Source organism: Microchirus variegatus, assembly GCF_963457635.1.
Source record: "Microchirus variegatus genome assembly, chromosome: 23".
Taxonomy (NCBI): Eukaryota; Metazoa; Chordata; class Actinopteri; order Pleuronectiformes; family Soleidae; genus Microchirus; species Microchirus variegatus.
Genome location: NC_139824.1, coordinates 11431311 through 11450854, shown reverse-complemented (window position 1 = coordinate 11450854; position 19544 = coordinate 11431311). Strand labels below are relative to the sequence as shown.

Below are 19544 nucleotides of genomic sequence, written 5' to 3'. Positions count from 1 at the left end.
AAGAAAAGGTTAACTTTTGTGTAACTGGGTTATCCAGGAAGAGTAAATCCACACTATTCAGTAGAAAAAAAAACAGCTGGAAAAAGGCATAGTCTGATTTTTAAAAAGTAATACAACAAATGTAAACATTGTAATGTTAGAAATCTGTGCCCATATGAAGTATTTGTACGTCTACACTTGACAAAATCCTCTCTCAGGCTCAAATAAAGTGAAAAATACAGTGTAGTAGTCGCTCAAAAGTTGCATTTACGTATACGTCCTTGTATTTGTTCTGAAATGTCGTGATGATCCATTGACTAATGAGTAATGAAGTCGAAATCAAACGTTTTAAGTGAATTTCTTGATGTAGCGCAGTTTCAAATAAGCGATGATGAGGAATATAACGGACATGACCGACAACGCCACGTGGTTCTCCCACAGTCCCCAGGTGGTGTACTCGATCCCCAGGTAATCCAGATGCTGCTCTCCTGTACATCTGAGAGAAAGCAGGTTAGAAATGTTCAGAAAGTCACTTCAAATTATGATTTTGTCAGTTAAAAAAAAGTTAAAAAAATTTATACTCACGTGAGTCCAGCTGTGCTCACACTGCAGTTGGTCATTTCAGCCGACATGTCGGTGTTTCGGATCACAGGCTCCTCACAGAACTTTAAACCCACAAACTCATTGATCTCCAAGGCCTGGACACAGAAACACACACAGCAAATATACTTCTATGTAAATAATGATTTATTTACTGGGACTCTTGAAGCAGAACAGCCTGTGTTCATTAAAATTCCTACTAAGACAAATCAAAACAGAAGGTGTTCATATAGTTTTCTAAGATCAAACATCGGCAACTGTGAAAGAAGCATTTCAACCAAACAACCACTCCCATCTATCGGATAATAAAGAGACCAGAAGGACGACAGAAATGCACAACAATCAAAACCAAAATGACCGACAAAGACGCACAAAACAACAAAGAAGAAATCAAAAAGGCAATGAAGACACAGAGGGACAGAAAAGAGACACAACACACAAAACTAGGAGAACAAAAGTGACCATTAAGTGTTTTATAAGAGGATCATTTCTTAATTTCTCACATTAAGTCTGCAGCGTTACTGGTTTTCACATGTAGAGTTTCCACAAAACATTAGGACTTACTGCAAGGCCGTAGCGAGGAATGCTGAAGTACTTTAGCCAAGCCAGACAATCCATGACACTGGGTAAGTTCACCAGGAGACCTGAGAAAATCTACAAACACAAACGAAACGCTATGGACAGAACTCAGAGCAGCAATAATAAGGCATTCATTTAAAGAGAAGAATCTCTAATTCCTCAGCCTAAAGATACAGGAGGTATAAATTAAAGGAAGTGCGTGCATCTCTCTCTCACCATCATGAAGACAAAGGAGATGGTCATGAAGATGCTGGCCAGAGCCACGACGCTCTGGTCAGCAGAGATGGCCATGGTCATGGCCGTGGCCGTGTAAGCCACCAGAGTCACCGTCAGCGTGAAGACGACGAAGGCTTCGACTGTGGGTTTGAGACCTGACACACATTTTTAAACATTTATTTATGCCCACATGAAGAAAATGGTAAAGGGACACAAATATTAAGGATGCAGTACAATACATACACAAACTCATGGACCAGTGGCATGCACCAAGTCCTCACAATATTCAGTTCTTAAGGGTATGCACACACACACACACACACACACACATAACTCAGATATAGCACGGTTAAAAAGCTTTAGTTTAAGTTCTGTTCTGACTCTCTGGGCCAATATTTTCAGGGCATCATGTGATGATATTGGTTTCTACACATGTATGCACACACACATACATTACCGTTCAAAATTTTATAATAATAATAATAATAACTGCACAAGGGTTTTCAAGGGTTTTCTAATCATGCTATAGCCTTCTAACGCGATTAGCAAACACAATGTACCATTAGAACACTGGAAATGGGCCTCTATACACCTACACTCTTAGAAATAAGGGTTCCAAAAGGGTTCTTCTTCAAGGGCTGAGGTTCTACCTGGAACTATTTGCTTCTGAAAAACCCTTTTCCCGAAGAAAGGGTTTTTCAAGGGTTCTTGGTAACACTAATAGTTCCAGTAAGAACCATTTTGATCCAGAGAACCCTTTAAAACTCCTTTCCTGAATAAAGGGTTTTAAAAGGGTTCTTGGTAACACTAAGGGGTTCCAGGTGGAAGTTTCATAAAAGGTTCTACCTGGAGCCAAAAAGGGTTCTTGTATGAGGACAAGCCGAAGAACCTTATATGGTTCTACTTAGAACTTTTATTTCTAAGAGTGTATGTACGTATTCCATTAAAAACCAGTTGTTTGCAGCTAGAATAGTCGTTTACCACATTAACAATGTATAGAGTGTATTTCTGATTCATTTAATGTTATATTCAATGAAAAAAAGAAAGTGTTTTTCCTTCAAAAATAAGGACATTTCTAGACAAAAGTCTCCCACTGAGTGAATCACAAACCTTAAGATATTCCATAAATCTTTATTAAATGAGTAATTTTGTCTCTAAGTCTTACCGATCATGAAGTAGACGACACAGCTGAAGATCAGAGAGGTGACGGTGCGCAGAGCGATGTCAGACAGGACCTTAGAGAGGAAGTAGACGGAGACTCTGTAGTAGCCGCTGATGTACTCGTGTCTGCAGGGAGGAGAAACAGGAAGACGAATCAAACACCGACTGTGAATCAGTGTCATTTAAGAGTCGGTGGCTGAAGACACCGAGCAGATGACGTACACAAAGAGTTTCCTCTCGACGATGAAGAGTTCGGCTGAGGACACCGTGCTGAAACACTGATTGGTCGTGATGAAGAAGAGCGCTCCCATCCTGGAGGAAAACACAGTACAACAAAGTCTGGTCATTACTGCTCTCTGGGTGAAAATGCTAACTTTATATATTATTATTAGGCCTTTTCATAACGCACATGCAGAGTCAGGTGAGAGAGAGACAACAATGAAGGATGACGCTATGGAATGTTATACATATAAATATATCTGACTTCCCTTCTCCTGTTTTCAGCACTTTTATGTGCGTAGATGATCAGAAACCTGGGGACTGATGGGAACGTGCACACAGGGGATATGAATAGTGAATTTAAAGGTGGATTTTCCTGACGTGGGATCGATTAGGTCAAATTTAAAGGTGCATTATGCAATAAATCTAATGCAACTGGCCATAAAATCCTCCTAATACTGTATGTCACAGAGACTCAGGAATAATGTTCATATAACAAACTGAACTCACCAACAACAACAGTACAGACAAAATATTTGCAAATCATGTTTATGTTTTGAAATCATGTTTTGGCATGTGGCGCCACCTAGCACCGCCTACCAATCATTGCAGTAGAGTCTCAGCTGCCGAGCAACCACGGGTTGCCAGTTACGTCAGAAAACGAAACCTAAAAGACCTCGGTATTTTGAATTTGAGTGTAGTAACCGTTTTTGGCCACATTCTTACATTATGGCGCCTTTAAAGGTGGGATCGATTAAGTCAAATTTAATATGAGAAAAAACACAATTCTGTATGGTATTTTCCCCAAAGTGTGAGGCCCTGCTATAGTGAAGATATAGTGAGTATAGAAGTGAGTTGTAAAGTGGTGTAAAAAATCTGAAAATAAAGAGGTAAACATGAAAAACAGGAGACACTATAATATATATTCTTATTGCATGTTTTGCACTCGTTAAATTAGACTCTGCGTGTTTCTTGCACTTGTTTGTACACTGAACACCTTTTTAAATGACGCATGTGCAGAGCAGAAAAGCACGTTGCTCTACAACAAAATCACCATAATCTGATCAAATGTGGGATTGCACTGTACAGATAACACGTGGTCCATGTAAAACTACTCCAGACTCCTCGGCTGTGGCCCTGATATCTGACCCCGCACCCACCGAAGAGGAGGGAAAGGGGTCAAATATAGAGTTTAAGCCACTTAAGCCGCACTGACTGGTGTCTGCCTATGCACTGACCATGAATTTAATGACATTAGGTGCTTTTATACCACTGAGCCCTGCACACACACACACACACACACACACAGAAGATTGAGATGTGTGATGTCCTTCACGGAGCTTGTGAGCTTGTGACCATGTTGTGCCAATAAAACGTGGTTAAGAGGATTATCCGTGCAGGTCCTGCTCCACTTTTCACACTTTTCCAACGGGAACCAGTGACTTAAAAGTGTGGAACATTCCTGCACGGTCACATAAATGAGAATATACAAAAAAACTGTGTGCGCACATTAGAATTATACATGAAAACATTCTATTTATTCATTAAAATATGCAGTGTTACATTTAAAAGTATTATTTATTACTACATTTACACTAGAATAAATCATTTTAAATACAATAGTATCTCCACAATGGTTGTTTCATACACTCATGATGATTAATCTGGCTTTTTTAATCAACTATTAATCTGATAAATATCATATATAAATTATGAAGACGTGTCTCATCTCAGAACACTTTTAGAGATTTGTACTTGGTTCTCTCACCTGTTCTGGATTCCACTTTGATCGTCTTTGATTTGGAAGAAAATGGCTCCGACTATGAGAGCGAGGAAAATGTTGACTCCCACCTGCAAACAAGACAATGATGATGAGAGTAAATTAACCTGCTGAACACAAACTGCAGCAGTGGTTCTAAGAAGTGCATCACTTTTATTAAATATAATAGAATATTTCAAATATTAACAATTGTCTCTCAGCATATCAGTAGTATTTTATTCTTGTCTAAGACATTCCCACAATGCTCAAAAAACTACTTTTACATTTGTTTTTTGTTTTTGTCATTGTTTTCCCCACTTTTATTGTTTTTTTGCCTAGTTTTTCCTGCTTTTGACATTGTTTTTCCTGCGTTTGTTGTAATTTTTCCTGCTTTTGTCATAAATTTTCCTGCTTTCATCATTGTTTTTCCTGCTTTTGTCGTTGTTTTTCCTGCTTTCATCATTGTTTTTCCTGCTTTTGTCGTTGTTTTTCCTGCTTTCATCATTGTTTTTCCTGCTTTTGTCGTTGTTTTTCCTGCTTTCATCATTGTTTTTCCTGCTTACGTCATAGTTTTTCCTGCTTTGGTTGTTTTTCCAGCTGTCGTCGTAGTTTTTCCAGCTGTCGTCATAGTTTTTCCTGCATTCATTACCAGAATTACCATTACAGATATCTGTGACATCATTTTGACTCATCAAAACAACAGTTTCATCATCATTATACCTATTTTGTGGCCACGAATTATAGATTTATTTTTTATGTCATATATTATATGAAAAGTAAAAATCAAACTTCCCATTGGTCTAATAGCTTATTAATGGTTTGGGATCAAGAGTCAAGTTGAGCTCCTGCTCCAAACTGAAGTCTCGGAGACAACAGGCCGACCTGCTGATGAGGGCGGACGACAGAAAAGAGTGAGAAAAGTGAACGCAACACAAGTTTTAATCCTAACGTTTTACAGATTATGACAGGACTAAGCGGTTCCCAGGGTGAGGGGATCAGCTAATAAGGTTGAGCGCCTTTTGCACCTCATTTCCCTTAGCCCCTCATGTGAAAGTGGGACAGGTCATGATGGCATCATGTGATGAGTACCAGAACCGGGCTACAGGGCTTTTGGCCAGATATGATATCAGTTTAGAGCCTGACCCAAAGAGGCAAGAGTGGGGTCACCAAAGCTGATTATGGTGCCCACACCACACGGAGCCCCTCTTGTAGATTATTGTGACTTATTTAGGGCCAATTAGCTGTTAATAATCCTTAAAGTGATGAGACGTCTGATCTCAACTCATTGCTGTGTATGGCTCTGTTAACCCTTAAGAGTTCCTTTAATATCCTGACTCATTTGTTGAAAATATATCACCTTCATAAAAACTGCTGAAAAAGATTACATATAGGTTTTTTTCACTTTAAGGAGACTAATTCTAATTAATTACTTCATCCTGAACATATACATATAAAATATTAATTATATTTTTGAGATTTTAACCCATTTAAGGCCAGTACAACTGCACTATTTTTTGTTTTATAAGAAAAACAAAGAAAAAACATAAAAAAAACAAAAAATACGATAATTCAATTTCAAATCAGAAAATACATTCCAATGAGAATTTGATTGTAATTATTATTAGGTCCTGAGATGGTTGAATGATTGGCAGAAACATTTATTTACAGGAATTTTGTTTTTGATTTTTCTGAAGAAAAATTAATAATTAGTTCCTAGAGACAGAAAATGTCACCTTCCTAAAAACTGCTGTAAAAATATAGATATCTGCTCTGTGCAAAAATTAAGTATAGATGTAAGTGTCACTGCTGGCATGGGATAAAACTTACGTAACGCAAAAAAAAAGTAGTAGTTTTTGTGTTTTGGGACAAATATACAAGAATCATAATAGTTAAATATTATATAAAATAAATGACAGTGGCATGCCTTTGTCATACATTTCCTCCTCAAAGATCTGAAACTTGACTAAGACGTTTGACTTTTACCTGGGCGACAGATGTCTGCGGGTTCAACATGAGGTTCTGGAAGGTCCTTTTGAGAACCCAGTGCAGCTGGTGGAAGAAGGAGCTGTTGTAGGTGACGGAGCGGGACTTTGGACTCTGCGAGACGCATTCTTTGTCGTGGACGATGCGCTCCAGCTCGGCCCTCGTGTCGCTGGAGTAGCTGCAGTTTTGAAACTCCCCAATGAGACGCTCCTCGATGCTCTGCCTGTGTTTGCTGAGCTCCTCAAAGTCCAAATCTGGCACACGGGACAACATTTAGTAATTTAATCTTACTATGCAAAGACCTTGATGTTAAATTATCTTTAAGTTTATTTCTGCAACACCTTGATCATAGATGTGATGGTATTACATAAATGACTTTACCTTCAGAACCATGCACTGTGGTCATGGATGTACCGGTGAAGTCTCCGTTAATAACATCCAGAAAAAAATCCGCTGGATTGTTGTGGGGCTCACAGGTAAATCCTGATACACACACACAAACATCCATGTTTTTAATCTATCATATAAACACAGTAGCTGTAAAATCATCGAAACATATTTTCAAAAAAAACAGTGTCACCTATGTTGGCGAAGTAGTCCAAAGCATTGGGAGCTGGGCCGTGGTAAACCATTCTGCCGCTGACCAACAAGGTCAGAGTGTCAAAGAGTCTGTAGATGGAGTAGCGAGGTTGGTGGATCGACATGATTATGGTTCTTCCGTGACTGGCCATTCTGAAAACAGATAATAAAATACATGGAGTAACAGGAAAGACTCCTTTCACAGTATTTGTCTGCTCCAAAATGAGCAGCAAAATATCGATTTTTTCATTTCAGAGACAACAAATGCATTGCTGGTAGTTTTGTTTTGCACACAAAGACCTAAAATCTAAAAGTCACTCACCCATTTAAGTCATAATGCTACAGATGTTAATAAATGTTTGTCTAGAAAAGCATCTTACCCCCCATTTTATCATAAAATATAAAATAAAATAACTGTAGCAATAAACACCTTTTGAAAATGACCAAAGCTTTGATGCACAAATACAATCTGTGTTTACAGAAACAACAAAGAATTCTCTCTCTCGAGATAGTCTCGATGCTTTACCTTTTGAGCAGCAGCAGCACAGAATTAGCCGTGCTGGCGTCCAGACCTGTGGTTGGTTCATCCAGGAAGAGAACGGACGGGTCGGTGATGAGCTCCATACCAATGTTTGTCCTCTTCCTCTCGCCTCCTGAGATTCCCCTGCTCAGCTGTGTGCCCACCTGGACAAAACAACAACAACAACAGGGATCAGTCAGTCTGGATATGAGGTTTGGCATAATATTGAACATGTGTGTTTGTTTGTGTGTGTGTGTGTGTGAACCTTAGAGTCAGCCACTTTGGTGAGAGCCAGTTCTTGGATGAGGTGATTGACTCGAGCCTCCTTCTCGCTCTGAGGCACAGAGCTGTGCAGACGCAGAGCTGCGGAAAAACGCAGGTTCTCCCTCACAGTCAGAGTTCCCATGAGCACGTCGTCCTGAGAGGGAGACCAAGGTTTAGTTATTGTCCTGCTCTGCTGCAAATATCATACAAATGAAAATGCTTCACAAGGTATTACTAAAAAGGCAACCGTCCCAGAAGACCTGAGGGTAGTGGTTTGCACTCTTGCCTTTGCAGCAAGAAGACCATGGCCTTCCTGCATGGAGTTTGCATGTTCTATCACTATAATATACAATATCAATAACTGCACCTGAACAACATATCCAGAGAGGCACTTAAAGTCTGAAGGCTGTGGCACTCCGTCAATGAGGACTTCTCCTGAGAGACCTGCAGGATCCTTCCTCGCTGCCAGAATATCCAAAAACCTTTGCACAAAACACAAAACCTTAGATTATTGGATAATTCTTCAACAAGAAAGATTTTGTTGTTGTTGTAGGAAATGGTTGCAGTACTCACGAGGATTTCCCACTTCCTGTGGGTCCAAGAATGGCGTTGAGGCCGGGTCTCATAATCCCACTGCGGCACAGCAACATTCAAATATATACATAAACCACTTTGTCAAATCTGTCTCCATTTATTTCACCGATGTCTATAATCTCAGATTATCACTGTTTAAATGTTATGCTACAAATATGTGTGAAATGAATTAAGAGGAGGAAATCAGAGGCAAAGAATTTAGGCAGACATCGCAACACATTTAAACGTGCCCCCATTCATTTAATTCAACTGTATAATCTGAGATTATATCTCAGATCAGTTGTTTGCTACTATTACTCCTGCTTATATGAAGCGTGTGAAACAAACTTTGATCAGATTGACCTCATAATTCTTTTTCTGAATGATCTTTCCTTCTTAATCCCAGATTTCACACTTGTTACAGGCACGCAGAACAAAAACAGGCTACAATGGGTGAAACTATTTATTGAAAATATTTCTAAAGCAAATTGTCTTTAGAGCAGTCGCCCAAAATCACCAGAGAGAATAAGAATCAGCGATATGAAAATGGAATTAAAAGAGTGAATAAAAGCCTGGAAGTGGATCACACAACAGAGAGATTACATGCAATAAACCATGCTTAATATCATATAATTAACACTGAGAAAGGCGGAAAAGAAAAAGAAAAAAAAAAGCTTGTGTGAAAAGATTCATTTTTCCCTGGGAAATGTCAGGGTGACTTAACACCGACGTTTTGTTGTTTTCAGGTGTGAGGAAAGAACAAATGAGTGACTCCGAGTGTGTCAGAAATTATTATTATGAGGAATAAAGGTTTATTATCCTTAACATTAAGCTCAATATTAGACTGAATGAGCAGAGGGGAACAGAAACTGTCAAAGTTCACAGTTCAAATACCACACGTCTGTCTCAATCTGTGTCAAGAAGAGTCAAACTGCACTTCTCTGGGTTCCTGCCGTGTGATAAGGAAACAGAGTGCAGAAAGAAGAAGAAGAAGAAGTTTTAAAAACTGACCTGAGGTCCACCAGGATTTCCCTGGTGCTGCTTTTCCTCCGACAGACGCCGCTCTTCAGCTGGACTTTGTAGTGGACGTTGTGGAAGCTCACACTGGACCCACGCGGCTGCTTGTCCTCCTTCGAGGAGGACGTCCCGTTGGTGGCGATGTCCTCCATCATCGGGACGCTGATGTGGTTCCGTCTCTGCATCGTCATCTAGAGCAGGGGTCTTCACCTCAAATGACCTGGATGGGGCCACTGAGGGTCTAGTTTGGTCAGTAGGGGCCGGTCAAGTGGGAAAAAAAGTCCAACCTTTTTAGGGAAAGTAGAAGGAAAATATTAAATTTATGTTAATATTTCACATAATTTCAAAATAAAAGCGTTTGTTTGGATATGGAACGATAAAATTAGTTACTATTTATGATGCAAAATTTAAACGATTAATTTTTGTTTGTTCTTTCTAAAATGTCATATACTCATTTTATTATTCATAATATTGTAGTTGTAGTGTTGTTATACCATAAAACTGAAGAAAAATATGATTAAAAATTACAATAAATATATGAGACAGTGGTTTGAGGTTGTTGAGGTTTGGAATAAACTTCACAACAAACTTCATATGGTTTAAGAAATAAAAATGTGTGTATGACTTAAAACATGGAGTAAATAAAAGGTACTCGTGCACTTTTATCCTCCATGTTGAGTGTTTAAGTTGCTCATTTTCAATATGTTGTGCAGGAGAGTCTACATTTTTACACAGTATTTCCTCAATTTTCAGCAAACAAACAAAAAAGTGTAATTAATCTCAACTCCAGTTTTTCTGGCTAAAGCAACATCACACAGGTGACTTCTTTCCTATTTAGACTGTGGTGGTGGATTGTCAGCTAAAATAAACTGGTTTTACTTCAGTAATTCAGTGAGACAGTGACAGGTCGTTGCTGCAGTGACTTACCAGTGAGGGAGCAGTGAGAGGCTGGAGAACAGAATCCTGCTGCTGATGGAGCACAGAGAGACTGAGCAGGCGGACTCACATCAGCTCATGACAGACAGCAGCGACAGGTGCCTCACAGTCAGTCAGGATCACTTTGAGTTAACCCTTACCACTCCAACACACACACACACACACCGGTCAGTGGAGGTCAGATGTTCCGATTGTAGGAAAAAGTTTTGTATTAAAAGTCTTATTATGGTAAATGATCATATAGCATTTTTTAAAGATAAAATACAGACTTACAAAGTGTAAACTTTGAATATTTTACTCTATACACACTCTCCCCTGCCTTGTTTCTATGACTGGAATGCTGTAGTTTGTGTGTTTTAATGCACATTTTCATTAAATGATAAAAGGCTTCTATTCAAATCAAATGGCAACAAGACATTTCTTGACCAAACACACAATCTGCGACCTTTTGACCCCTCTGCCTCCACCCCCAGATAAAATGAATCTGCAGCTGCAAAAACCTGTTTGACCCACAAACTGAAGATGACGTCAATACATAATACATAATCCCACAAATAATTATTTGTGGGAAATTGATTGAATAAACAGTGACCCACTTTGAAGTAAATAATACAGTTTATATTTTATGTTACGGTTGATTGTTATAATGCATGAGTGCAGTTTTTATTAATTAAATTTTTATCATGACTTGAGTTTCTGTTCCTTTTTTGAAGAACTTTCACAAGTCGTATATAAATAAAGATTACTAATATATATATATATAGGAATGGTCGTCCAAGTTCAACCAGTGTTGTTTTTGACAACCATCTTCTATTTAGTCTTCTGGACTAAAATGATTATACATTTTAGTCACTTATATGTGATGGTTTTAGTCCAGTTTTAGTTGACGAAAACTCAAAAAAGGTTTTAGTCGAAAAAAGAAGTATAGTCTTTTAACAAATGTATTTAGGTCAATAAGTATTTGAGATTGTTGTTGGGCAGTGTCACACACATGTTGTGAAAATAGCAGCAGACCTAGAAGTTCAACACACTGCACATAATGAATTGACGTTAGCATATAACAAAGGCTAACTTTAGCCACTACTGCTAACTACTGTGTCTAGTTATTGTCATGTCCTGCTTTCTTTCTGCCGCTAAACAATCTATATGTTTGTTGTTTTGCAACGCTGAAGTCTGCTAACCCCGTTTATGCTAACACGTTAGCATAAAGATCGCTAGCTTAAAATGCTAACGAGTCCACTCACATAATTAGCAGTGAAGTGAGATCTGTGTCTGTATTTGTTAAATAGTACAGCCACCGTTCAGTCCTTCTCTGGGTTTCTTCCTCCATCTTCATTCAACGGTGAACACAAACACACACAGACACACTGCAGCAGCTGGGTACGTGCATATTAACAGGGGCGATTCTAGAGTCTGTAGGGATCCTAAGCAAAAATTCCCAGGGGGCCCGTCCAACCAGTGTTCATCACCATTATGATTATGTTACAAATACTCTGACACCAATGAAAAATGTATGAGTTCAACATTTTTTTTTTCAAAATGAATAAAATAACATGGAAAAACCTTGTAATTAAAAAGTATGTGAAAACATAAATGTAAAGAACAATAAAATACTGTAAATAGCTTTTTAAAAAAACTTAAACTTTTTACTATAAACTTAGTAAAAAAAAATACATTACACTGTAAAGAACCCACATTATAAAACAATATAAATTAGTAAGTAAGTAGTGAGTAAAAAAAGATATCCACTACACTGCAGTCTGCAAACAATCCTCTTCATTTTACAATTGCCAAGGCAGGCAATTTGCAGTTGCCTGCATTGCCTGTTCACAAGCTGCAACTCTGCATTTTAATTAGCCATGTGCTTTCTCCGCGCAAAAAAAGACAAAAGCTCTGGAATGTGAGATCACCACACCCTAACTAGAAATCGATTCACAGCGATCAAACGACCGTAATTCAAATACAAAGTTTATGGTTTTAAGACCCACAATACTGTGATTTGTGGTGGGCGTGAACAAACAAGGATAGAATGCAGTAGCAGAAACACACAAGTCTCGTCATGATTTTGTCATCAAAGAGCCACGTTTATCTCGTCACCGTCTCGTTATCGTCATGAAAAAAAGTGGCGTCAACTAAATGATTTCGTCATCGTAACCGTTGACGAAAACAACACTGCGTCCAACCCAATTTTTTTGATGTGTAGTTTTTAATCGTGTGTCATGATCACAGTACAGTAACTGTAACAGTGCTGTTAAAACAATCACATTTAGGTCCCATTTACAGGTCCACGGCAACAAAGAAAAAAGGAGTATATAGATATATATACGTTTATATATATATATATATATACGCATATATGTATATATATATATATGCGTATATATACATATATACGCATATATATACATATATATGCATATATGCGTGTATATAGATATAGATACATATATAAACATATATATATATATATACAGTATATTATATATATATATATATATATATATATATATATATATATATATATATATATAATAAAATCAAGGCTTCCAACAAAATGACAAAACATTGATAAATAGCTTTGGAGGAAACTGACACATTTGCATCTTTCATAGTTAGAACACGTATACCGATAAATAGAGATGCTTCCATTTGTCTCGCTGCGACAACCACAAATAAAAAAAAAACAAAAAACAAAAACTGTACAGACGATCTAATAAATGGTTCAAGTCTGCTCCGCACTGGACACTTGTGCACTCGCGTTAGATCAGCCAAGACACAGCTTCTTATTCACTCCTCCACAACTACAGGGACTGACTGTGTTGTTTTAGTCATAGAGGGCATTTCAGCAAACATTCACATTTTCCTTATTCTGGCAGAAAATGTCAAACATGACCGAGTATTTGAGCTACAACATGAAGCTTCACACACACACACACACACACTGAAGCAAAGGCCAGGTGCATTTCAGATACGAGACTGAACCAAGATACTGAGTAAATGTGACGGAGAATGATCCGTTCTCCAGTAATACATAAATATAGTTATTTACAAAACATAGAGTACATTTCTACACCCAGCACACCAACGAGGGCCACTTTTCCATCCTGAGCCAAGAGACAATGGTTCAGCCACTGAAATGATGTTAATACAGACGACGAGCAGCTCCCTCTCGTGCCGCCCGTCAGTTTCACCTCAACATTCAGGGGTTCACACCATCACTTCTGTGCAAAACGAGCATCATTAAAAAAAAGCTCATCAGTGCTTCGAGTACTTTTGAAGTACAAAGAAAACAGCAACTTGTTTTGTGCTGAAGAAAAAAATACCAAGAGCCCAAAGAAATTCACCGAAACGTTCTCAAAAGTAAATTGGGACGTTTTGAGCCACAAAACGAACTCAATAAAACCTACTCACTGCCTTAATTTACTCATGATACTTGTGACTTTAGAGGCTGGCCATAGTTATATTTTATTTTCCTAATTGAAGAATTAATCCAAGTTAACCTAAAAACAAAATGTGCAAACTTGGGCATTATGAATACCTAAATAGATTTAAGTAATATAATCTGAATGGTTGACATAAGGTGACTTCAGCTACTGTAGACACACTACATATGTGCTGACTCGTCAGTCACTGATTCCTGTCCGTCATTCAAACACTAACCGACTTAAAGCACCTATAAGGTCATTGGCTTACTAGAATTACACCTTGCATAAAGCGTTCATTTATTTATTTTTATTCACTGCCTCTCATTTCACCAGAGGTGAATAATAATAATGACCACGGTGCTCTAAACAACATGATTTAACCCAGGGGTCTCAAACTCAGATGACCTGGGGGCCACTGAGTGGCTCGTCAGGAGAAAAACAAGCCCAGTAGAGGTGGGCGATATGAACTTAAAATCATACAACAACAAAATTCCACACAACATAATGTTGCTATAACAATATTTGTCCACAGTTTTCAAAATAAAAGTGTATTTTATGTTTTAATATGCAAAAATATATATAGTTCACAATAAAAATGTGTAGATCTAACCTATTAATTAAAAAAAACCCAAACATAAATAACTTGACATCGCTTGGAGGACCACGTGGTGAGTTTGAGACGTCTGTTTTAACCCTTAGGTTTTTTTTTGTTTGGGGGAAAACAACACGTTTGATGTTTCCCTTAAGGGCAGGGGATTGTATTGCACACAATAAGTCAGTCCACAGACCGACGTGTTTCATCCACCGTTTTTGCCGACTACGCCCAGCGTCCACTGGACACAAAACTCCGGCTGAAGGAAAAACTTGTCTCTGAACTCTTGTACCTTCCCCAAGCACCGAAGGGCACCACGATAATTGTGCTGTTGTCCTCCGAGCCATACTGAAGAGCCTGAGAGAGAAGAGAACCTTTTAAAAACATGTTTGCAGCTAGAATAGTCGTTTACATTAACATTAACGATGTATAGTGTGCTATACTCAAAAGTACCTGATCAGATATCCTCTGTGCTGCCTCTTTGGGGTCGGGGCATTGGTTGATGACATTACAGATTTCCTGGCTGTTCATAATAAAGTTAATGCCGTCTGTGGTCAACGCCAGGAACGTGTCATGGACATGGTGCAACTGAACATTAAAAAATATGGATGCAAAATAAGGTTAGAAAAGGTCATTGTGGACAAATTAGCCTGAAACAACCTGTGTTTGTGTCGCAAAGAACTCAAAACTTACCGTTATTCTCTTGGTCTCAGGCTCAGCGATGACCCCCATGTTCTTCAGGTCAAAGTCTCCAATGCTGCGAGTCATGGCCAGCCTGCCATTAACATTAGGCTGTCCTAGACTATTCCAGGTTATAAATCCCCCACTACTCTTAATCCTTAAAGATGGTGCCGAGGGAGAGAGAAGCAAAATACAACAAATAACTTTAAAAAAAAAGCTAATTTGCCAAACAAACAGTTATAAGTGAAGGTTAAGAACACAAGGTTTAACCTTTTTTAACCATCGCCTTTAAATTTTCTTCAACCAAATTCTTGTTTCTTAAGTGTAAAGTGATTGTTATCAATAGTATAAGAGTACAGAACTGTTTCTAATACATTATTTGCTTAACTTGAAGGATGATATAATAGGAAATGTGTTAAAATTGACCCATGAATAAAATAATGAATAAAGATGGATGGTGTTAACATTTATGTACCGCTCCTTCTCGTCCTTCCTCTCAGGAGTGTGGTCATCGGTGAGTTTAAGGGCTTTGCCCTTACGGCAAAGCATGGCGCGGCTGTCCCCCACGCTGCCCACCACCAACTCAATGCCGTCCCTCAGCAGGGCCACAGTGGCGGTGGTTCCTGCGTTGATGTCCCGCGCTACAGAGAAAAAAAAAGAGACATTAGAGGGAGAACCAGCCACGCAGGTCCACACAAACAGTTACCGTTCACTTTGCTCACTGCAACCACATTGGTGCATCTCACACTCGCACATCCTCACAGTTAAGTATGGAGACATGGGTGGGAAGTCATAGTGGACGTGACATGTACATAGTGCACTAGAGATTACACAGTAAACGATAGAGAAGCCAGTCACACATGCAGGTTGAACTTTTACAGTTCCAGAGCAATATTCACAGCAGAGTTGAGCCTAAAACTAAACTTAAAAAATAATACATTCTCATGACTAGTACAACATGGGCGTCCAATACCTCATCTAGAAATATCCAGATATTGAACATTAAGAATATTCTTTTTTTTCTCTATTTTGCAAGCATTTTTTCTTGACTTGCATATCAATATCATTAATTATTTGGTACTTTGAATATTTTATAATGGTTCTTAATAATGCAGGCAAACAGTAAGAAGCCATTAAAAAAACAATGTAGTCTGTAATTCTAGTCATTTCTATGAGTGGGGAAGACAGTAAATATACACTCAGTGGTCACTTGATTCAGCATTAAATGTAATTAAATAGATTCATGTGTGGACACTATATCTACAGTTCAGTGTTTCTCAACCTTATCTGAAAATTAAAGCTCCAGTGTGTAACTTTTGTCTTTGTCGGGAGCACAGGGATGGGCGGGGCTAAGAAGCGAGTGTTTTTTTTTTAGCTATAGAATTCACTTGGGCCCTAAATGTTTTCAAACTCCAAACTGTTTGCAGCAGTCTTGCTTCATTAGCACAACGTATCTGCTGCCTCTGTCTGTATGAGACCTGAACACCACTATACTGAAAAAGACAAAGGGAGCTGATAGGCTTAATCAGCATTGTGTGAACTCTTTTGACCATGTTTTGAATGTAACAGACATTTTCTAATGCTTAAAAGTTACAAACTGGAGCATTAAACATGACACGGCTCATGAACTAATACTGACACTGATATGAAACATCTCATACAACCTGTCAGACTAAAGCACGGTCTCACAAAAAGCTTTGCATACACTTGGTGAGAGAAGAAAAGGAAGAGAGAGAGAGAACGAGAGAGAGACAGAGCTAGAGGAGTGAGAGAAAGATAGGGAACCTTCCAGTAGTCCAGGATTTAGGACCCGCTGGACTCTCCTTCAATATCTAGCCTCTCGCCATCCACATTGGTGCCAAGGGCCTCCAGCTCTTAGCTGGGTCAGCAGCTGCCGTAGATAACATGCACACACACACACAGGCATATTGGGACATTTCACAGTGTGTGGCCACTGTATGGCCACAAAACAAGTATGTATACTAGCTTGATTATCATTATATAACCTTCATCAGACAAAATGCTGCTTGAGAAAAGCCAAGTTAATTTACTAGCTTCAGTATCACTACAGCAAACATGTAAACCATGACTTATTAATATACATTTTTACATTAATTTGTTTGAGGGATACTCAGATTGGATACAGATTAATAATATAGGATATAGAATAATATAAACAGATGGGTGACAATTAAAGGAAAGCACAATTTAAGTGTGATTGGTGTTTGGTCATAGCCTAACGGCTTCTGAGCCTGAGGTGTCGACTCAACATTTCTGAAGACTTCAACGTACAAAGGCGCAGGACGAAATTTGGCCAAATGGTGGGGTCCATCAGGGGCACACAGACATGGAATAAGCTACCAGACCATGTCAGAAACTGTGACACCTATTCAACATTTAAACAATCACTGAAACAATGGTTGAAAACTAACCAGACATGCACTCACAGTTAGATTATCCACTTTTATTTTATTTTATTTTTTTTTTTTGTAATGTCTTGTGATTTATGTATTCTTTTGTACCATGTCCTGTTAAATGTCTAATGTACTGACCTGCCTTAGGAAAACGGATGAAAACTAGCTATTGTGCTAACTCTGGCATATTTACATTGTTGCTCTATGCTGACATGTCGATGAATATGCATTGTCCTAATTTAAATAAATAAATAAATAAACTGAATGATTCCTCTAAATAATATAGGATTCTGATGCTGGTGGAAAACATTTACCCCATAGATGTTTAACTGGGTTGAGATATAATGCGGTTCAAATGGAACATGTTTAATCACAAAATCAAGATTTCCCTTTAATATGTCACTGATCTGTGTGCAGATGCAACACTAGAAGCAGTCAGGCATGAGTGTTTGCTCTACCTGGAGCTGGTTTATTGTTCATTAGTTATAAAGTAACTCTGGGGTAAATGACAGACCTCTAACCATAAACGCTCAGGTCAAATCACTTGGGACATCCAAGGCTTTGTAAGCCTAAGTCGATACTAATGTATACTGTATAAACACACACAGTATGACTATCTACAAGTACCATGAAAGAACCTACCATTTGGAGAGAAGTGTAAGTGCCTTGCAAAAGCTTTTTCTACTTCAAGGAAAGCCTTTGATAAAACTAATTCCAGATTTGCTTCCTTTGGCAGGAGATCCCTGAAACAACAAAATGAGGACACAGAGGAGAACGTTACCAACAAGCCTTTTGTTTAAATACTTTCTCATTCTCAGTATAATTTCCTGTGTATTGACACCATTTGAATGATTTTCTTACTTGATAATTTTTTCCATGTATTTTTCACAGTAGTCAGCTGCTTGCGGTCCACCATGCCCATCAAAAACAGCAAAATAGAGGATGTCTTCTGTCATTTGGGACACCTGGAAGCGGTCTTCATTCTCCTTGCGTTGACCAATGAGAGATGCACAACCAACTTTCTTTAAGCTGATCTTAGGAATGGGCTTTCCATAGCGAATGCTGGGAGGCAGCATGATAGGTTCATCAATGCGATCGTCCCAAATGCCAAATGAATCCCAAGTAGTGGGACGGCCACTGCTGTCTGAATCAAAGCGTGTGTTGCTTTGTCGCTGTTCTGATGGGCTGTAAATTGATCTACGAAAGACTGTGAACTGCAGGTGGCTGTCTTGCAATGGGAGTGGGACTAGGGCTGCCTGAAGAAGACCGCTGCGGGGCACATAAGGAACACTGCACCTTGCCAGGCGCGCAAAACAAGCAGCTGACATCACCTTGACAGCACAAACACTGGAGCAGCACCAGAACCAGAGGAAGAGGGATGATCCAACACAGAAGAACAAGTATTTGGTTAGATTGGAACAGAAACAGAACATGCAGGTATAATATTCTTATGTAGGTCAGTCTGAGGGAGTGGTCGGGGAAGCAGTAAAAGTTCTGTTAAACGGCCTGAGGCAATTCCATGCAGGAAATTAAATGCCGGCAAATAAATTGTTCAAATACTAAAATCAACAGATGCAATCCCCCTGTTTTGAAGCAGCGATTGTGAGGGATCAGAGTATTTCATTACAAATCAACAGAGAAAGAAGACTACAGTAATATACAGTATTACTCAATTAATATTTGTGTGCCGTTTGGCAAGTTATCAGGCAAATAATGAGATGAGGATTTCACCGTTATCTTTGTCATTTATAATGAAAACACATACCGTCACAGCCCTTGTTTGTACACACATATTTTCTGATCACAATTCTGTTATAATGCGGTCAACAAACAAACCTGCAGAACAGGCCACCTACACACAACATGTTACACGAATGATGCAACATCTACACAACTAGCCGCTAACGCTAACAACAAACGAACATCGGTCTCTGATACAGAGCGGACCGCGCCCACGTCTCGTTTTAGTTATCCTAAATAATATTTTTTGCAGTTAAATGTATAAATATAAAAAACCTCAACGTTAAAGTCAGTTATTTTACATTCC

At 38.7% G+C, this 19544-nt stretch overlaps 2 protein-coding genes across 2 annotated transcripts; both read right to left on the bottom strand.

Moving 5' to 3' along the window:
* Positions 1-219: 219 nt before the first annotated feature.
* LOC310943739 (broad substrate specificity ATP-binding cassette transporter ABCG2-like) lies at positions 220-9640 on the bottom strand (the record flags this gene model as incomplete). The annotated part of the gene is made up of 15 exons (XM_083909375.1): positions 220-475; positions 565-677; positions 1144-1233; positions 1375-1529; positions 2540-2661; positions 2758-2847; positions 4523-4605; positions 6497-6750; positions 6878-6979; positions 7077-7228; positions 7602-7759; positions 7861-8013; positions 8227-8341; positions 8433-8492; positions 9444-9640. The coding sequence occupies 15 exons, from the start codon at positions 9638-9640 to the stop codon at positions 328-330; spliced, it is 1992 nt and encodes a 663-aa protein (XP_083765501.1). The 3' UTR covers positions 220-327.
* A 3292-nt stretch (positions 9641-12932) lies between these two features.
* ppm1kb (protein phosphatase, Mg2+/Mn2+ dependent 1Kb) lies at positions 12933-19062 on the bottom strand. Its single transcript, XM_083909242.1, has 6 exons — positions 18359-19062; positions 18140-18240; positions 15559-15724; positions 15096-15240; positions 14856-14990; positions 12933-14759 (listed from the first exon to the last, which is right to left on the bottom strand). Exons 1-6 carry the CDS (start codon positions 18928-18930, stop codon positions 14628-14630), a joined length of 1251 nt encoding a protein of 416 aa, XP_083765368.1. The 5' UTR covers positions 18931-19062; the 3' UTR covers positions 12933-14627.
* Positions 19063-19544: the final 482 nt, after the last annotated feature.

What these genes read in the sequence shown, in the direction of transcription:
- ppm1kb (XM_083909242.1), bottom strand. Translation starts at nt 18,930, where the DNA reads ATGTTCTGTTTCTGTTCCAATCTAACCAAATACTTGTTCTTCTGTGTT. An exon ending in TACATGGAAAAAATTATCAA is followed by an intron (nt 18,241 to 18,358) that starts GTAAGAAAATCA and finishes TTGTTGTTTCAG; the next exon opens with GGATCTCCTGCCAAAGGAAG. An exon ending in CTTACACTTCTCTCCAAATG is followed by an intron (nt 15,725 to 18,139) that starts GTAGGTTCTTTC and finishes TTTTCTCTGTAG; the next exon opens with CGCGGGACATCAACGCAGGA.